Genomic DNA, 19203 nt, shown 5'->3' with positions numbered 1-19203 from the left:
TTTTTTTTTTTTTAATAATTGTGTTCAGTTGTTTTGTTTTTTTGACATGCTTACATATTTCTTTTCTGCTGTGGCTTTTGCATAAAGTTCCCGTGCTGAGCCTCTGACCGTGAGAGGAGATGAAAAGTTTCCCACAAACTGGACTTACTTTTCTTTTACGCTCGCTTAATTTGAACCATGTTGTTGCAGATCTTCTCATTATCTGTGTTTACATTTTACCGCAAGAGAAACGATTTATTGGGTGTTGCAGCAAAAGGCGCGACAGAAGAAAGAAAGGGGAAAAAAAACGTCTAGATGAAAAGAAAAAAAAAATACCGAGCCAGTCAAAGTTTTGTTGTCTTTTAACAAGCGGTGTTGTTTATCAGTATCAGAGCAGCAGAGGAGGCCCAGCGCTGCTGAGCCTTCAGTTGCTTCTCATTTCTGTGGCGTAGCAGGGGATCACAGAGCGGGAGAGATGGAGGGCAACAACAGATTGAAGAAAAAGGAGGAGGGGAGAAAACAGGACTGAAGGGAATTTGCTGGATCATTAGTTTACACTGTTGCAGTATTGACTTCTGAACAGACCCCTGTAGACACGGGGCTTTGGCATCTCGCCTATGTAGGTGTAGATGAGCTTTAAAAGCAACCGACCTCTAAGGGTCTCTGCTCAGTAGTTTGTTTGTTGGAGCATGTTTGCGGTACAGACCTCTGGAGTCTGTCCTTGTCTTAAAACTGCTACGACTGTCCTGACCTTTTTTTTTTGTTATTATATATATATATATTTTCATTCAACTTTATTTAGTCATTTTAAGCACTGGTTGGAATATGTGGGTGCAACAATATGGAATCAGCCCTTTTTTTCTGAGTTCAAAATTTTCAAAATTTATAATCAACGCAAACTCAATATGCAAAAAAATCTAAAAAATATATTTTTCTAAAAATACAGCAGAATTTTTTTATGAACTCTATACTTTTCATGTATTTGCCATAAATCTAAAAAAAATAACTTCAACTTGACAGACTTTAGTATATTTTGCTTATTCCTCTGCATTCTGCATTCTTTGTTTTTCAATAAGATATTAGGTCTTGAAAGTAAAGACCTGAAAGATTGCTTTTCTGTGCTAACCATGCCATTTTTTATGTTATTTAACCTTTATTTTGACAGGAAATCCCATTGAGATGAGATCTCTTTTCCAAGGGAGACCTGGACTGAAAGGGATCATCACAAGAAAATATATTCAGTTGAAACAGTAAAGTAGAAATAAAATACAATTAAAATGAACAGTATAAATTAGAATAAAAAGGTTAATAATGAGTAATACAGTCAGGTCAAGAGTGGCATGTGCATATTTCTTCTAACAGCTCACAAAGCTTTGCTTTAAAACAATTTAAGGGTATTAGGTCGCATAAACGCAGTGAGTTTTGTATATTATACAATGAGACATAAAAAGCAGTCAGAAATTCTTTAAGTGGTTTTAAAAATTGTGTTTACTATAGGTACACTTCAGCTGTGAAAGACAGAATTTAAAATAAAAATCAAAGAAAATCACATTGTTTGATTTTTAAATAATCATTTGTTAAATGGAAAAAAACAAGTATTTAGTCAATAACAAATGTTCACTTGAATACTTATTAAATGTAACCCTGGTTGTCAGTATTAGACATCAAAGGTTTCCCGTAGATTTTGACCAAGTTTGTGCCCTAGCTGCTTTTTTTGGACATTCTTCTAATCCTCCTCTAGATCATCATCCCGATGGTTTATAGCAAACTTTCGATGGGCTTGCTTACTGTAGATCCCAGTCTTGTTCAGGTGAAGAGTTTTGTCCCTGGTGTCCTTAGACAGCTCTTTGGTCATGGTGGAGAGGTTGCAGTCTGACTGTTTAAGGATGTGAACAGGTGTCTTTTAAACAGATGACATTAATACAGGTAACCCGTGAAGGATGGAAGAGCTTCTTAAGGAAATAACATTGTGTTGTGTTGGTTTTGCTCATGCGGTATAAGGTATGAAAATGTATACAAAGGTATAGGATGGTTCTTTTAGTAGTAGTTTCCAGGGACTGTGGCTGTTGGAAAACCCAAAGGAGAAGGAATGGCTTGGTTGCAAAGTATTTTTTTAATATATAAAAGTAAACATAATAAAAGGGCAACGCATGAACTAAACTGTAGCAATGGAAACGTGTGTTGAAATCTACTGGTTTTTAATTTACTGGTTTAAGTTTTTCTTTAACTATTTAAGTTATAATTACAGTTCTAACTTTGTCGCTCACTAAAAACGAACCGTTTTAAACTTTATTTAAATTTGAACTTTAAGAAACCAAGAATAAAATTAAGCTAAGATGCATCATTTCTGTTTGGTTTATAAAACGTACATAAAATTAATGTGCTTCTGCATTTTTTGGTTAAAGAGAAGTTAATAGAAAAAAGAGCTACATTCATATGATTGGGCTTTCATTTGTGTTACACTGACTGATACTTGACTTTTACCTCCTATGCACATTACAGGGTTTTAATAATTCAAGCCTGTGAATCAGAGTAGTTATTAAAAACATGTTGACTTGGAAAGATACAGCCCCTTTCATTATCACTACAGGAGCATGTTTTGGTGCAATTACATATTTTTACCAGATGTTCTCATATTTTTGCCTTTTAGTTTTATAATAAAATGTTGTCCAATGTTTTTTGCCATATTTTAGGCTTTAATACCAAACATGTAATGAAAACAATAAAATCTATTCAGTTCTATGAGGCTCGTAGAAGCCCAGCTCAGGTCTCGTTTCTCTCCTTCTCTCTCCGGCTGCACCTTTGTTTTGGTTTGATTTAGATTAAGACTGACAGGAAAGGAGCACCGACTGTGTACTACAGTTGTTCAATGAGTGTGGGTTTCAGTCAGAGGACACATTTCACAGAGCTCTGGGATTTTTGTCCTCTGTGGATCCACTTCTCACACATTCTTCTCCCTCTTTTGTCTCATAAATCATGAAAAAACTTCACCAAAGAGGATTTTTTTATTGCACCTTATGTGTGGAAATAAACTGTATTTTTCTTGTGTTATTTCACAGCATTGATAACCCTGTTAGAAGATGTAGCCATGTCCATCTGCAGGAGTCTTTGTCTTCCGATTGTTTCTCGTCTGCCAACCGTCCATCATGCAGTCTGAAGCATTTTTGATCTTGTGAGCATCATCATTCCACACCCAAGCTTGTACAGGCTCTCTCTCGCACACACATGCACACACAGTTACTTCCAAACTGAATCACTTCAGAATCCTTCCAGAGGACTGCCAATGTAGCATTGCACAGACTGAGGCAAAGCAGTGCATGCTGGGAGTGTTTACCCAAACAGAAGCAATTCAGGCAGCCAGTCTGACTCTGACAGAGTTGCATTACAGCAGGAACCTCAATAAAAACCCAGAACTATCTCCTGCACAACGACACATACCTCTCACAATGCACTGCATCAGCTGTGCAGGTAATGTGTTTTTTCCATCTCTGTTCCCACCTGATGCATCTAATAGACCTGCTTCTTCTTCTTCTTTTTTTTTTTTTTTTGAAGTAAAAGCTATTTGGTTATCAGAATAAACAGATAACTAGTTTGTTTTAAACTTAATAAAATGAGGCAGTAAAAGGAAAAGCACAGGTTTATGGTCAGCAAATCAGATAAAATGAGAACTTACATTGTCTGGTGGGGTAAGTTTCTCTCTGAAATCAGCATTTCAAGGGCTTGAAATGGTCTCGTACATGAATTCAAATCAGACGTGGCTGCGCTGATTTAATCCAAATACCTTAAAGCTGCTTCCCGTCAGCATGGAAATATGTCATTTTGTGAGTGCGTATCTGTATTCACTCTGCTCTGCTTTGGGTAAATATAAAGCCTGTCTGTAATCCCATCTGAGCTTTTGGTTCATTGAGCTTTTTTTCCATATATTTAATCTCTCAAAATCAACCTCCGTCAGTCTGCCTGTACGAATGCAAACAACATCCAGAGATCATTACACAGCTAATAGCCTTTCCAGCTCTCCTGGGATGCTTGTGAACAACAGTGAGAATACAGAGAACTGTCACCAGACTCTATTGTTGACTCTCTAATACAGAGGGTCAGGGAGTGATGTGAAGTAGAATCTGCAGCCTGTCTATGTAATCCTACATCAGATTAGCATTAATCTGTGATTAGAAGAAAACCAGAGAAGAAAAAGCCCTTTTTTTTGGTGCCTTTCTTGTTTTACAGAGTTGCTTTGCGACAAAAGCGATGATGACAGTCTGACAAGGCACTGAAAGAAAACACTTTTTTAACCTGCTGAAGGCATGGGAGCTGTTTAAAGCCCTCTTTTATCTGCTGCCATTCCTCCTCGTCTCTCTCTTATCCCCAGATGTAACATGTCACAGAACTGCTATCAAAGCACAGGTCTCCCTCTGAGCGGGATGAGTTGATGGGAGACGGCTTCTGATCGACGTGTGTGGAGAAGTGGGGTGTCAGTCAGTGAATGGGATGCTGTTTAAAGATCCCTCGCAGGACACTCGGGCCCTTAAGAAGAATCGACGTGAAAAAAGGCGTCTGTCGGCATCAGATAACATGTGGGGGCACAGCTTCCTCAAAGTGTTTTATCACTTCCCTGAAAAGTGGAGGGTATGGATGAATGAGTTTATCACACGGGGCTGGTCCCTGAGGACTCCCACAGGTTTCCCTGAATGCTTTGATTTTAATTAGTAGCACAGCGTCAAATCTTTGTACTCTTTTTATCATCTCATTTGTTCTTTTCTGTTTTTAGTTTTAGATTTTTTTCTACAATGCTGTTAGTATATCAAGTTTTGTCTTTAAAATATTAAGAACAGTGTGGCAAAAAGGCTGAGGACATTTCTTTTTTGCTTTGCTCACCATGACCAAAAAATACTATCCGTGCTGTTGGGCTTTGTTCACATTCCTAGCAGCAGTGCTTGTGGTTTTATCAGGAAGTTTTCCTTTAGTTGCCCCTGGTGACAGCAAACATGCTTAGCTTTGCTTTCTACCACAGCAGAGTATGGGATGCTCTCCCTCAAAGGGCTTCCTGTAACCTGAGAACTCTGCCAGAAGTGAGTCCTGCTGGTGAACATGCAGACTCAGTCAAAGCATCTGATCTGAAGCTGCACATTTTTCTTTATTTAGGGTTAATTAGCACTTTTGGCTAATAGGGATTTTAGTTTTCTGTCTGCCACGTCAGTCCCATTTACAACTTTTTTCTGCTTGTTCTTGAAAACGCCTCAATTCGACTGCACCTCTTGTGGTTTCCAAGCCTCTCCACACAATGAGTATATTGGAGGTTGATTAGAGACCTCTCTGCTGATATTCCTCCATCATTGATATGCAAGCTGCATCACACAGACGCTAGCGCAAGGTTAAGCATGCGTGACGACCAGGCTTATACGAACTGCTTCAGACTCTCCTTCTCTCTGTGCGTGCATCCTTTCATTTCTGACTCCAGACAAGAAAAAAACTGTATTTTACTTTTTCTTCTTTGCCCCGTTCATGAAGTTACAGTTGCTCACTTGAATTCTCTGTGTGCTGCCCTCAAACAAAAGGTCATCTTCACACCAATCCCTCTTTAATCTACAGTCCCACTCTTTCAACAGTGGATCCAAGGGCGTATTTCCTCATACTGAGGACGTCTCAATTCCTTTGTGTCTTTAAAGCCATTTTTTAAATGGCTGTTTAAACAAAAGGCTGCAAATTGTCTAACAAAACAACTGCATGGCTGTTACTTTCTTGAAGCTGTCTTTGCGTTAACAGTTGATTCACAGACTTCTAGATATAGGTGACAGAAAATACTGTAAAGAATTTCAGACTTTTCAGTACAGAATACATAAAATGAAGAGCATCTACTTTAATTTCATCTCAAGCTGAACATGTAGTTTCTGCCTTATATGCACAAAAAATAAATTTTTACCTCCAAAGGGAAGCTGATCAAATGCTAAGCCTGCCAAACCCGGAGTATAAGATACTACAAGATATTTGTTTTATGATAAGAATACATTTTAGTCATTTTGTTGTATTTGATTTAGCTTACTGTATTTTCCGCTCTAAAGGTTGCACCAGATTATAAGGAACTTCATCAATGAATGGTCCATTTTTTTAATTATGTCATATCATATGTCAATACAATAAGGCTCAGTAAACCAGACAAAAGAGTTATGGTTTTATTACCTGCATTCATAGTAACTTTAGGACTTTTCTGCACATTAGAAGTAGGGGTGTGTATTGGCTGGAGTCTAACGATAACGTCACAATACACGTCACGATACAATACATATCGTAATATGTCACAAGACAGTACCAGAGGCAGTATTTCACTTTGTATTATTACAACTTAATAAAACTTTATCTGAAAACGTATCCACCTTTCAGTCTAATAATATTATGAGACACATTTTATTTAATGATCAGAACATTAATCACTGGAACTGTATCTCATATACAAGTTGCTTTTAACCAAGCAAATTCATGGTGCTTTTATTTAAATAGTTTAGGAAATATTTTGCAACACTAAATTTTATCTGATTTTCAAAAATAAAAACCTTTTAGCAATGAAAAAAACCCCGCAAAGATTAAACATGTATTAACCAGTAATGTTTCATATGAATGGTTGAGAAAATAAAGTGCTTTGTTTCTAACACTGCTAAATGTAGCCAAACTTGTATTTTTAAAACATTTCAGTGTGATAAAGCAGCATGACAAGATGGAGCGCTTGAATGTGACAAAGATGCTTCATTTCATTTTTCCAGAGTCGTTTTCTTACATGTGGAACTAAACACGTATTTCACCGCTAAGCAACACGCCGACAGTCTTTTTTCAGTGCATTGTACACGTTGCTCCAATCAATCAGGTTGCTGAATTAGAATATTTTGCTGTAAAGTTTAGCAGGACTTTAACTCGCTTTGTCCTCCGCATTGTGACTGAAGCTCAGGGTTGCGCGCAGATTGTGCACAGCACATCTGGTCTCACTCATTCTTCTGAGCCACAAAGCACTGAAAGTGTTTATATGGTACCAGTACCAACTTGGCCCAGATTTTTGGTTCAGTACTCGTCCTTAGTTAAACTTAGTTCACAACAGGTTCACATCTATCTCAAGATGGTTCTAGTTTTGTTTTGGTACGTTGTAGAGTTGCTCAAAGAGGTTCATTGTGCTGTGCTGTCAATCAGTTGTTGGGGATTTAAATGGAATACAATATGAAGACGCTTAACTACATTTTTAGTCATACATAATTGATTAAATATCATCTTGGCTGCATTTTAAATCGATACAAATATCGCCAAACAAAGTATCCCGATATTTCACTGAATCAAAATTTTAGAAACATTAGCTATGTTAGCATATTCACAATACCTGTGACTCCCAACCTTCCTTGCAACACGCAAAAAACAAACTGATATGGCTAAAAACAAACATTACTGTGACTACTCTAACTTCTAACTCCCAACCTTTTTAAGATGCTAAAAAAAAAATGAAGTCAGACTACTACAAGTTAGCCAGGTTAGTGTATTCACAATAACACCCAACCTAAATCCTGCAGAACGAATCATTAAATAAGGTGCTCAGAGTTATAAGAAGTTATAAAAAAAGGCTTTCAAATGCACCTTACAGTGTGGAAAATATGGTATATTTTATTCATATTTGGTGCAAACTGAAGTGATCCCTTGGGACATATCCTCTGACCCCTGCTTCACGTGGGTTAACTCACAAAGTTTTAGATATTTGTTTGACACCTGTGACCAGCTCAATGTTTTCAAACAACCTAAATGTAACAGTAATTATGAAAGAACGCAGTTATTAACCTTTACTGGCTGCTACTCTAAGTGTTACCATCTTGAGTTTGCTTTGCAAACAGATGTTTAATATTCCTGACTTTATGGCTGTAGTGCGTGCAGAATTTACTGTAATTGCTTGTAGTCAAAGTTGAACAATGAAAACATTCCTGAAAATCATTGCTGCTCCCTCAACTGTGAAATTAAACATAGTCCCTACAAATGGTGACTCAATCTAAGCAAATCAAAGCCAATGAAATGCAACTCGAATTAAGAAAGTTTGTAGATTTGCTTGTTTTGATGGCTGAAAAGAAAGGCTATATTTAAATCCTCTTAGCTAAAGCTTAGTTTTAAATTAAATTTTGAATTACGCTGTCTGTTTTTTTCAGTTTTGGAGACAGTTTACAGCCAAAATCTGTGTTTACTCCAGACTGTTGTAAAACAGCGAGCTGACCCATCGCACCCTCTCATCATCTCCCTCTGTTTCTGGGATAAGCTGGCATTTCCTGTTATCTTGGCTCTGGGCATTGTTGTCTGCTCCTGAGTCCCCTGACCACTGCTGACAGAAGGAGAGCCGTTTCACTTTGTCTGATTGAGTCTGTCTGAGGTCAGCGTGGCAATTTCTTTTTAAGGTATTGTCTGCTCAAGCCGTAATTGCAGCCGCTCCAGTTAGTTTTTGCTCCCTGTGAAAGGATACTGTGCATACTGTTTCCACTGGTACACAAAGCCATGGATTTCAATTGCATGTTAAGCTGACTGTAGGGCTTTGCGTATAAATGCAGCAACACATTTTCTTTAAACATTAAAAAATGTTTTCAATGTTTAAACCATATAACAACTAACAACCTACTAGTTAAGCTAATCTTAAGAAAATTGGATACGATTAATCAACAAAAACAAATTCATCAATTCAAAACGCAAACGAGTGAGTCTAACGTTTGATCCATTTTAAATTGCCTGTTTGCTGTTAATCTATAATTGCTATAATTTGAACTCATGGGCAAGTAGTTATCATTTGCATTGTTAATTTTAAAGTTTTTACATTTGCAGTGTAAAGTTAAGCATCTTAAAAAGCATGAAATACTGCTGTTTGACAGTGGCAGCAGTTCATACCATGTGACCCATTGACCATATATGAAAACTGGACTGGGTGACCCCTCCCCCCACATGGGAAGTCCCAAGAAGCCAAAATCCCATAGACTTCTATTGAGAAATAAACTCGGTCAATATATTTGTCAGAATAACCATTCTTGCTATGCTACCTTTTTTTAAAATATGTTCTTCTAGTTAATTCTATCTTTTTATTTATTGGAAGATATTTAAGTTATAAACTGACCATTTAGCTGTCTCAATAAAAGTAGGTGTTGTCACTTTGAACGTTCAAAACGTTTGATTGACAGTTTCCCCTGAGTCAGTGTTTAAGTAGTAAGGGTGGACTTCCAACAATCTCACTCGTGATTGGTGAGAGTGGTTGGCACAGAAACGTTGATTCCTACTGTTATCATCTGGTTCCAACATGGTGGTGTCAGTATCAGAAAACCTGTATCTTGCCACCTGAAAAAAGGGGTGACTGGCACAGGAAACCTGGGTTCACTTCCCAGGGCGTGCAAAGACCATTATCCAGTGAGGGTTCTTAAACAAGACCTTTCGCACTGCTGCCTAACTGGGTCTCCATGTGCAGGAAAACACAGAGTTACGTCAGAAAGGACGTGAAACTCTCTGCCAAACCACCTGTGCGAACTAGTGAAAGCTGGTTTGCTGTGGGGACCCGTGACGGGTTGCTCACTCAGTCCAGTTCTCATATACAGTCAATGGTATGACCTAATGGAAACTCAAGCAAAATTTGTATACATAAATTATCCCTTCATCTTCAGAAACTGCTGAATCCCTTTTGAGGTCAAGGGGTTGCTCGAGCCAACCCAGCCATTGTTGGGTGAATAGGGACAACTTAGCGATACCATTTGATCTATGAAGCACATTTTTGGACTGTGGGAGAAAACTCACACATGCATTAGGAGATCATGCAAACTCAGAGAAAAGTTCTCAGTCGAGAATTGAACCAGGGCCATCAAACTGTAAGATGAGAGTGCCAACCGCTTTACCAATATATAGCCTTTACCTAAATTATGTGTTGTCTTAGGTGAGCCTTGTTACAGTTGCATTATAAAACCCTTGTTTGCCAAAGCATAATAGTAGTCTTTAAAATGATATGCCACTGACTACTAATATTTGTTTCACTTATGTTGAGTTATCTGTGAGGCTTGGGTGTAACCTCACTTATTAGGGGACAGAATGATGGTTTTCATTTACAGTTGGACTTGTGGTTTGAGTCTCGATAAGTCGCCTGCTATCAGTTTGGACAGTCGCTGTCATGCTTCTTTCCATACTGATAATCCACTTTGCTGCTTTGCTCTGTAACCGATGAGTGAGTTAGTTCACTCGACAGGAGGGTAACTGTGCTACAAGCTGTCTTGATTGGCGGGTTCTTCCTTTTTAAATTTGTTCTGAAAAAGATCCCCCTAAGTACCTGTGATGTTTCAGTTTGAAGTGGTCCTTGTACTGCATTTATGTACACTTTGTATTAGATAGTCCTGCGGGCTGGGGGAGGAGATGACTCTGGGATCTCCACTTAATGAAAGGTAAACAGTGTTTCTGCATGGAGGTGATCCAAAGAATGCTCTTCCCCCTCCGCCAGGATATGAGTTTCATTCTTTTTGACTTGTACTTTGAAAAATGACATTTCACCTTCAAAAAATTCTTCTGGCATGCAATATCTCACAAAAATGAGTACACCCATCACTTTTATTACCTGAGGTTTGGCTATTGATGATTATTATGATTGTTTTTGCAGAAAAAGTAACTTTACACCACTATACAAGATGCAGAAATGTAAGGGTTGAACTCACTTTTGTGAAATACTGTAAACATACATATATAAGCTACAGCTAAAAATCATCTCTCTCCATTCATCTTAACTATTTTGACTGCTCAAACAGCCTATTTTGTGCTATTTCTGGCAGTTAAACCTTACAAAAGTTCAGAAGCATTTAGGGTTTATTTGGTGGTTTGAGTTATTTCTTATTGCCGAGCATTGAAGTCCCCCTTCTAAACCTCTTCTTAGGACTTTTTTGTATGATGTGGAGAGTGGTTAAAAAGTAAGACAAATGGGAAAGCAGCATGAGAGATGATCTCTGCTGAGGTAGCACATGCTTCAGAAGCACATCAGTTTAATGCAAGTGTCTCTTTTTTTTCTCCATTCTTTGTATTTCTTTAAAGCTGCAGTGAACTTGTCGAAGCTCCTGGCATCGCTCAGTAAACAGTGTACAAGTAACTGCAGTCAGAGAGCAGCCAGCATTAGACTTTTGCTCTGTATGAATACGTCTCATTCAAGTGCTCTGCCTATAGACGAAGCCATTAGTGGGATCCCAGGAGATTCCATGGAAAAGTAATGGAGGATATAGAAGTTGTGACCATCAGCAAAAATGTCAATTAGAGATACATCAGTGAGTTTCAGCTGAGATAAAGCTCCAACACACTCCCAGTTAGTGTTTTCACTCTTTTTTTTCTTGGACAATATGCAAATAATACTCAGGGTTTAACAAAATTTCACTTAAGATACTTTCAGCAGTTGGTTCTTTCACTAATGCTCCTGCAGTTTTGTTGATTTATTACATAGCCAGTTGAAAGTACAGACTAATTAGCTTAAGGTAGGAGAACCTGTCATCTTTTAGCTGCATTTAAATGAAGTGTAGGTGCCTGACAGCAAGAGGCTTTTTCCATTTCAGTTCGCTCAAAAGCTGCAGCATCCTTTCTGTCCCGCTTCGTTCTGACCTCTGCGTACTGCTCCTTTCATTAATCATTTACTCTCCACATCCCTCCTTCTCTTTTCCTCCACTTTGTTTGCGGTCTTCCCTCCTTTTTGCCTCATTCTTCCCTTCAACATCTTTTCTGGGCTGGTGAATGACCAACCTCAGATTTATATGCCTGACAGAAATGACTCCAGATTCTGACCATTGGAAGTAAGACCATATGAAGTAACGTTGCTATTATTATTATTTTTTTAGTGTACCTTCAGTTTTTCGTGATGGGGCTATGTGCAGAAATGACTTTGTTTTGAAAGAAGCACTTCAGGCTTCATAATCCCCACGACTGTGCTCTTGTTTTTTTCCTCTGTTGTTTTCCTGAAGCTCTGCGTATGGAATGAATTATTCAGCATCATAATGGGTCTATATTTGTCGTTGTTTATCTTGCTTCGGTGCCCCCCCACCCCAAAAAAAAAATCATTTTCCTCGTTGCTGCCCCACCACTACGTCTTGTCCGACATTTGCTTGTCTGTCTGTTTGGCTAGCTTTACGCGCAGAGGATGCTCCACTTTAATGAATGAAGTGAAGTCATTTACCGGGGCTCCTAATGGCACATAAAGCCGCACTGCGAGGCTTGATTAATCAGGGAAAGTGTTTGGCTGTCACAGACAGGACTGACCTAACTATTCATTGGGACTTTTACCGAGCTGAAAGTGTTCACAAAATCTAGAAGTAAAACGAAAAGAATATTTCCACTTAAAGATTAATTTTTTTTAATTTCAGCTCTGAGGCCACACATAACAGGAACACTGTGTGTTTTTTGAAGAAATCTAGTGGGAGTCATTTAATCTTTTGTGATCAATTGGGATATCCAGGAGATCAATTTTAAATATTGTTTCAATTTATTTTACCATCCCTTTAACCTTTATTTATATAGCAAAGTTTAAGTCTTCTTGCACCCTTTTCCTTTTGAAAATGGTCGAGATGGCTTCTGGAACGTTCTGAACGTTTGTGTTGCAGAGTTTTGTGTTAATTTACAGAAGGAGGTCACAGCAGGGGTGCTGGGCTAACGGAGACGCTGCTCACTGAGAATCCCCGACATTAGAATATGAAAGTTAGTAGATCTCACGAGGATTCATCTTGGGGCCCGTGTGCTATCACCCATCACCTCCACTGGATCTTTTTCTCCATTTCTCTAATCCCCGTTCCACTCCTTCACAGCCTTTCATCTCACTGCTGTTGTGCTCCTACCACAGAATCGCCCTCTTGCTCTCACATTTTCCTCTCTATAATTTTTATGACAAGAGAAGTCTGCTGCGGTCTGGCTGCTTTTGTTCAGCCTTATTTTTCTCTGTTCATTCATCCATAAAGATACAAATTAAAATGTCCTCATTAAGTATTATTAGATTTGAAAACTGCTTGCATTATTCAGCTGCAGACATGTGCTTTATGTGCTTTGATGAACACATCCTAAACCTTTATTTGACCTGTGTAGGTGAAGTCACAGCCCTGGACAACACTCAAAACATAGGATGTACAAACATCTTTTGCTCAACTGCACATGGATGGTATGTTACAGACGTACATTCATTTAAAGGCCACCACATACATTTTGTGCCTATTGCACGAATGAAAATTGGTCATAGATGAATTTGTGTGGAAAAAGTAACAAAAGCTGTGGTCTTTAATGTGATATTTTCACAGATTTATTATGAATTAACCACATCAAAACCACAGAAGTACGAATAAACCAAGCAAAGAACACGTGAACCGTGTTTAACTGAATTTCTTCAATTTAACATACAGAACACAGGCAGATGTAGCATCTCATCAGCACCCTTCACGGGCTCTCGTGATTCTTTGTTTTGGTTAAACTGTCGGATTCTCCTGGTCCACACCAGTTCTTTGTATGTAACTCAAAAGTTATACATCAGTGGCACATGCTTGAAAAGTCTGTCAGACATACGTGAACATACATGGAACGGTTGTGGAAAGCCATAAAACTTGCATATGCATCTTGCAAAAATCACGCTCATGTTGTATAAGATTTACACAATCTTTGTGTATAAATGTGGAAAATGTGCAAAATGTTCATAGTGGTTGTGTGAATGGCTTTAACATTTATAGTATTATTATATACGTAGAAGTACCACATGAAAAGAAAAAATGGATGGAAAAGATGAAATACCCAGTAGATTATGAAAAATCCTTTACTCAAGATGATTTGATCTAGTCCACACTTACAGTATAATCAAACTCTCGGTGCTGTAATGTGTGTGGTGGGGTTGGTAACTGGTTCATTTTAAAAAGACTGTTTAATGTAGAGTCAAATATATAATTACTAGTACAGTGCTGTGTAAATTGTGTGTTTTGTGGCCGTGAAGCAGAGGTCAGATTTCTCTCTACCTGAAAGGTGGCATTAGAGATGGTTCCATTAAAAATAATAAAAAAAATGTTATATTGCTTGATAAAAGGTTGTTTTTGACTTTTATCAATAGTAGATTTTTAGATTTTTATATTCCAACTTACAACTGTATGGTTCTTTTTTTTGCAGGAGAAGTTTACTTGGTAACCATCATCTGAAACTTTAAACAGCAGCTTAAATATAAACAAAATATTCAGCAAAAGTGTTTAGTTTAATCAAGCTTTTTCAGAATTAAAGTACTTCAAGATCATGTATAACAAATATGCCTAATATTGAAGGTTTTATGATATTGGTAAACCTGCTAATAAAACTTAAAGAAATGTAGTCTCTATCAAAGACCAAAAATTGTGTTTTTAAATTAAGTGATCCTTTATTCCTGATCATTCAGTTTTCTTTATTGTGTTCCAGCAGTTTCTGTAAATCATTTTGAGGATCAAAAATCTTTGGTTAATTACTACAGTGTCTGTTCATATTTATTGAAGGGTTTAGTTAAAATCAGAGATCTTTTATGTTTAATCAAAGATGAGAGCTTCGTCATTGTCAAAGCTTTTGCAATTTGCTCATTCCGTTGATAATCTCTATGTAAAATCCAAATTTAGTGTTAGTGCGAGGTTACTTCTGGTAGCATTTAAATGTATTTATTTATTTAATTTGGGTAGAATTTGGTCTTTAGTGGCAAAGTCCTTTTTTTTTACCTATATGAAAAGATATTTTATAATAAACATATACTATTTTAATATCACTTGGATATTGTTAGGCACAAATACTAGCTTTACTGCCATATCTACCGTATTTTTTTATGTTTCTATGTTCTGTTGATGCATCTCTGGGAAATGTGTTTAGTCTCTGGGTGTCTCATCACTTTTCTGGAAGACGATCGGCTTCTTTTTAGATCAGATCAGACTATTTCCTGTGCTTTCAGTTTGTAGCAAGTGTTTTTATTCTGTTTAAAAAAAAAAGTAAATTCCAATAATGTAGTGCTGGGAATACTGACTGCTGAAGAGGTAATTTTGTACTGCACTAATGGAGATGGCATGTTTACTGGCAAGAATTTAATCACGACTTGATTGCTTCTCTTTTCACTTATGTAACATTTAATTGGATTTTTCTGGTCAAACCTGTTATTAGGCTTTGTCAGCATAGTGGCACATTCTGTAAATATGTCACTTAATATGTCGATTCAGATCATTGCCTTTCCATTTCATCTCTAACAAGGGTGAAATAATCTGGAGCTAATCTATAAAAAGAGAATCCAATCACCGAAGCAAATGCCTGTTGTGATTTGAAACGCTGCCAGACTTTGATTGCTTCTGCACTAAATTGATTAGCAGTGATCTACTCGGTCTCAGGGAATGCTGATCCTGGTAAAAGAGGTTCATATCTTTATGCCTTTAGCTGAAGTTGTGGTTGAGCTTCATATTACCTCTGTTCCCCCTGATCCTTTCTCCACATCTTAGCAGCAAAAAAAAAGAATCTGCAATGTGACCTCAGGAAGCTTTTCCAGTAATAAGACGAGGAGGTAAAACAGCACATCTTTGTTGTTTCAGTATATTTACATTCAAACACGAGAATGTGAAATGTGTAACAAGTGTCTAACAACAATCATTTTTTCTGGTTGGAAGTAAAGCACTGATGGTGGAAAAGCATCAAACGTCTCAGAAAAAAAGTGGTAGCAGCACAGATGAACATTGTTTTCTTATTAAGTCTGTGGTTGTTGAACACTTTCGCTGAGACTGACTGTTCAGGACATGAATTTACATGACTCAGAAACAAAACCTCCAGAATTTAAGGGGATAAGTGAATTAGATGTGAATCTTAAAGTTAAGCTGTCTGTATTTAGACAGACTGCAGAAGAGGCGGCGAGGGAACAGCAGCAATGAAGCACTCCACTGTTTTACTGCCATTTGTTTGCGAGAAAACTAAGAGTTTTGGGTTGAAGGTCGATGCAGTCTTATAACTGTAAAGTCTTGGTTATTAGTCCTTATTCAGCTTATGCCTGCTGTTGCTTCATTTTTGATTAAAAATAAGAAAGAATTGAAAGTCTTCTTTTGTTTTGATCAAACTTTCATGCTTCTCTTCTCTGATTTCCCTGTTTACATTTATTATTTTACTATATTATATTACCTGAACGACAACAGTAAGCTGTGCTTGGCTGCTTTTGCGTACCTGAACTGTGTGTTCTTTGAGCCAAAGGTCACGTGTTCAAGTCAGTTGGAGGTCAAACCTTTCAGTGTGATTCGTCTTGCTAATGTGCGGTAATAAAGCTGACTGCACACAGCCAAATGTGTCCTGTGGATAGGCTTTGCTTTATCTTCCTGCGACACAATGTGTTTATTCACGCAACCCCGTCAGGCGCCTCGTCATTAACTGCAGACGCATGAAGTCTTTCGGTATTAATAAGTTGTTGTACGCTGATGCCGTTTGAGCTGCTGGTGGGGTTTTGAAGGAGAAAGACAGAGATTTTGACAGGTTGACGGGGAAAACGATGCAGGACAGAACAGCTGAGCACCGCCGTTCCCAGAAGTGTACCGAGTTTTGCCATGCTTTTGGGGAGGGGGAGGAAGAGAACATCTTTTATTCATGTTCAGTTGTTGAGGTGTCAAGAGTTTTGTCAAGCCTCTCATTGTTCTGTTAACCTTGTCTCAGAGAAACGTCCTGTCGCTATCTCTTCAGTTAAACATTTGCTGTGAGACACCGGGAAGTGAGAGAGGAGAAAAGCCATTTCATTATATAAAAAGACCTTATATATGAAGACAATGCAGGATAGAAGACAAAGAGAGGAGGAGGATCAAAACAGGAAAAATGAATAAAACGGTTGGAATAGGAAAAAAAATCATCTGTACTTTGACGCAAGAGACAGAATCAAGCTGCAGTTGGTGTGTTTTGTGGAGGGGGCCGTCTCGAGGACAGATGCTGTCTCTGTGTGACCATTTCTCATGACTCTCTACAGCTGCAGGCAGACGCATCAGGCTTTAGGTCAAGGTTTTCCCTGCTGTGCATCTAACATAAGCACTTTCATCATATCACCTGTAGTTGTGCAGTTAACAAAACTCTGTAAGTACTTAGACAGTTTTTCTCTCGTTAAATAAAAGATAGTCAGGCATTTATCAGTGCAGATCATGAATCATAGAAATATATGTTTGTTGAATATCATAAAAAACACTGTTTTTGAGGTAGCTCACTTGATAATTATCAAGACAAGATTTTATTCAGTTTGACATTTCAAAAATGAAATTAGGAAATAGTTCAGGGCTGGCCAAACTACGGCCTGGTTGAACTATTTAATTTAGCCCGCCAAATTGGAATAAATTGTGTTGATAACCTTTAAATTACAATTGTTGAATTTTCTCTGTAATTCTGGTGGATCTCCATAGATGGTGCACTACAAATACATCGACCTTTGTTTACATACAGCAAGTTATTCTGCATTCATGTGGTACTGAAAGATTTCCTGTTTTTCTAACATTCATGTGTGTTTTTGGAGTCGGACAGTCATTTTTCCAATTTTCCCTACACCACATGAACTCTGAATTTGCATCAAACCATTGGTGCAATTACCACTAACAGGAGAACAAGAGCCACAGTTAATTCCAAAATGTTCTTTTTAGCAATATTTATTTTCAATTTAAATTAAAGCATGTTTTTATCCAGATTTCATGTTATTTCTGTCTCTTATGAGGTGGATTATCCTACAGCCCTGCTCTTAAGGTGCAGCCCCTCCTATCTGCAACCCTCTCCTGCCCAGACACCCTAAAAACCAGCAGCACCAGGGTTTTGGGATGCTCCATACGGGTCAACCACCGTATGGGTCCATGTTTGATAACTCTGAATTTGGAGAGTCATTACATTCCGACACGCTGCCTAATTCTCTAAATATACGGTATCGACAGAACTGAGTACGACCTGTTGTTGATCTATTACAGATCAATTTTTATCTTGTATTTATAGACCACTGGATCATCCCCCCACCCTTTTTTTTTTTTTTTTACGAAATTGCTGCTAGTACCAGCAAAGACACACTGGGAGGAGCATTGATTAACAAATCAAGCCTGTAATTAATTCTAACTGTGATCAAAGCTGTGGGGAGAAGTTCATGGAGAGCCCTGGGCATGGAACTGGGGTGGTTCACAGTGTGGTCTCAGCAAGCACAATCTTATCAACATGCCCTGTTTTTATTATGCAAATGGATTTAAGATTGTTTGAAATAACAGTTGGAATAGGTAATTGTTGCCCCTAAAGCAGAAAACACAGACCTGCTACACTTTCGCCAGACGTCTGCGGATCCTCTATTCACAAAGAAATAACTGTTTTTGTTTCCATGATTTCTGATTTTGATGTTTATTCCTGCAGATTGGCTCTTTACGTGTACGAGTACCTGCTGCATGTAGGAGCACAGAAATCAGCACAGACCTTCTTGTCAGAGGTAAGCCACAAATAATGCCTTGTGTGTGTGTGACAGGTTTTATGTGTCCATCCCCGAAAGGTTCTATCATACAATATGTCTACAAAGTGTGTAAGCTAATTGAATTACCCCCAGTGCTGGTGGTGAGCCAGTGGGTTAATGCTGAAGCGGGGCGCTTTGACATTATTGGGACTAAAACATGGAGCAAAGGACAAGTCATGATGATTACCCGATGTCGTGGACTAAGCCTGGAATCCACAATCACTTCTCTCAGGTCTCTCTCATGCCCTGCTCGCCTCTTTGACTTTCTCGCAAAAATCTTGCAGAGGTAAAAAGGTAAAAGGGTGAAAATGAGGCCAGCCGATTATTGTGCTTCACTGTAAATGATGGCAAATTACAGTGCAGGAGATAGCAGCTAGAGGCTTGTTGTACATCAGCCAGAGGAGTAAAAAGAGAACAAAGAGGGAGGGGGATGGAAAAGGTTACCTCATCAGTTGGCGCTTATTCTCATCTCTTTAACTTAACACAAACACATCTCTCTGTCTTTCTGACGCACTCTCCTCTCTGCCATCTCTGTTCCTTTCCGCTGCACAGATGCAGGAGATAAAAAGGATAGGCGGTGTCACGTTCAAATGTGGGATCGCATTAGCTACGAGTGCAACAAGTGTAAACACAGCCAGTTTATGTACAATTCACAAGCATGCGCTGGGTAAACATTCAACCGAGATGCAGTTCTCCCTGCACAACAAGGCTGTCAAGATGTTTTTTTTTTTCTCTACACCACTTTGTGTTGTATTCTCATGCTCAGGAAAGAAAAGGTC

The 19203-nt window shown here is 38.3% G+C and overlaps 1 protein-coding gene across 1 annotated transcript in view; it reads left to right on the top strand.

Moving 5' to 3' along the window:
* The window catches only part of si:ch211-130m23.3 (single-stranded DNA-binding protein 2), a 48350-nt gene that overhangs the window by 2518 nt on the left and 26629 nt on the right, over window positions 1-19203 (top strand). Inside the window, exon 2 of the mRNA XM_024275456.2 lies at window positions 18331-18403. Coding sequence (XP_024131224.1) covers window positions 18331-18403 — 73 coding nt within the window. The remainder of the gene's footprint in view (window positions 1-18330; window positions 18404-19203) is intronic.

This window comes from Oryzias melastigma, linkage group LG9 (genome assembly GCF_002922805.2).
Source record: "Oryzias melastigma strain HK-1 linkage group LG9, ASM292280v2, whole genome shotgun sequence".
Classification (NCBI taxonomy): Eukaryota; Metazoa; Chordata; class Actinopteri; order Beloniformes; family Adrianichthyidae; genus Oryzias; species Oryzias melastigma.
This window is presented reverse-complemented; position numbering and strand designations above follow the sequence as displayed.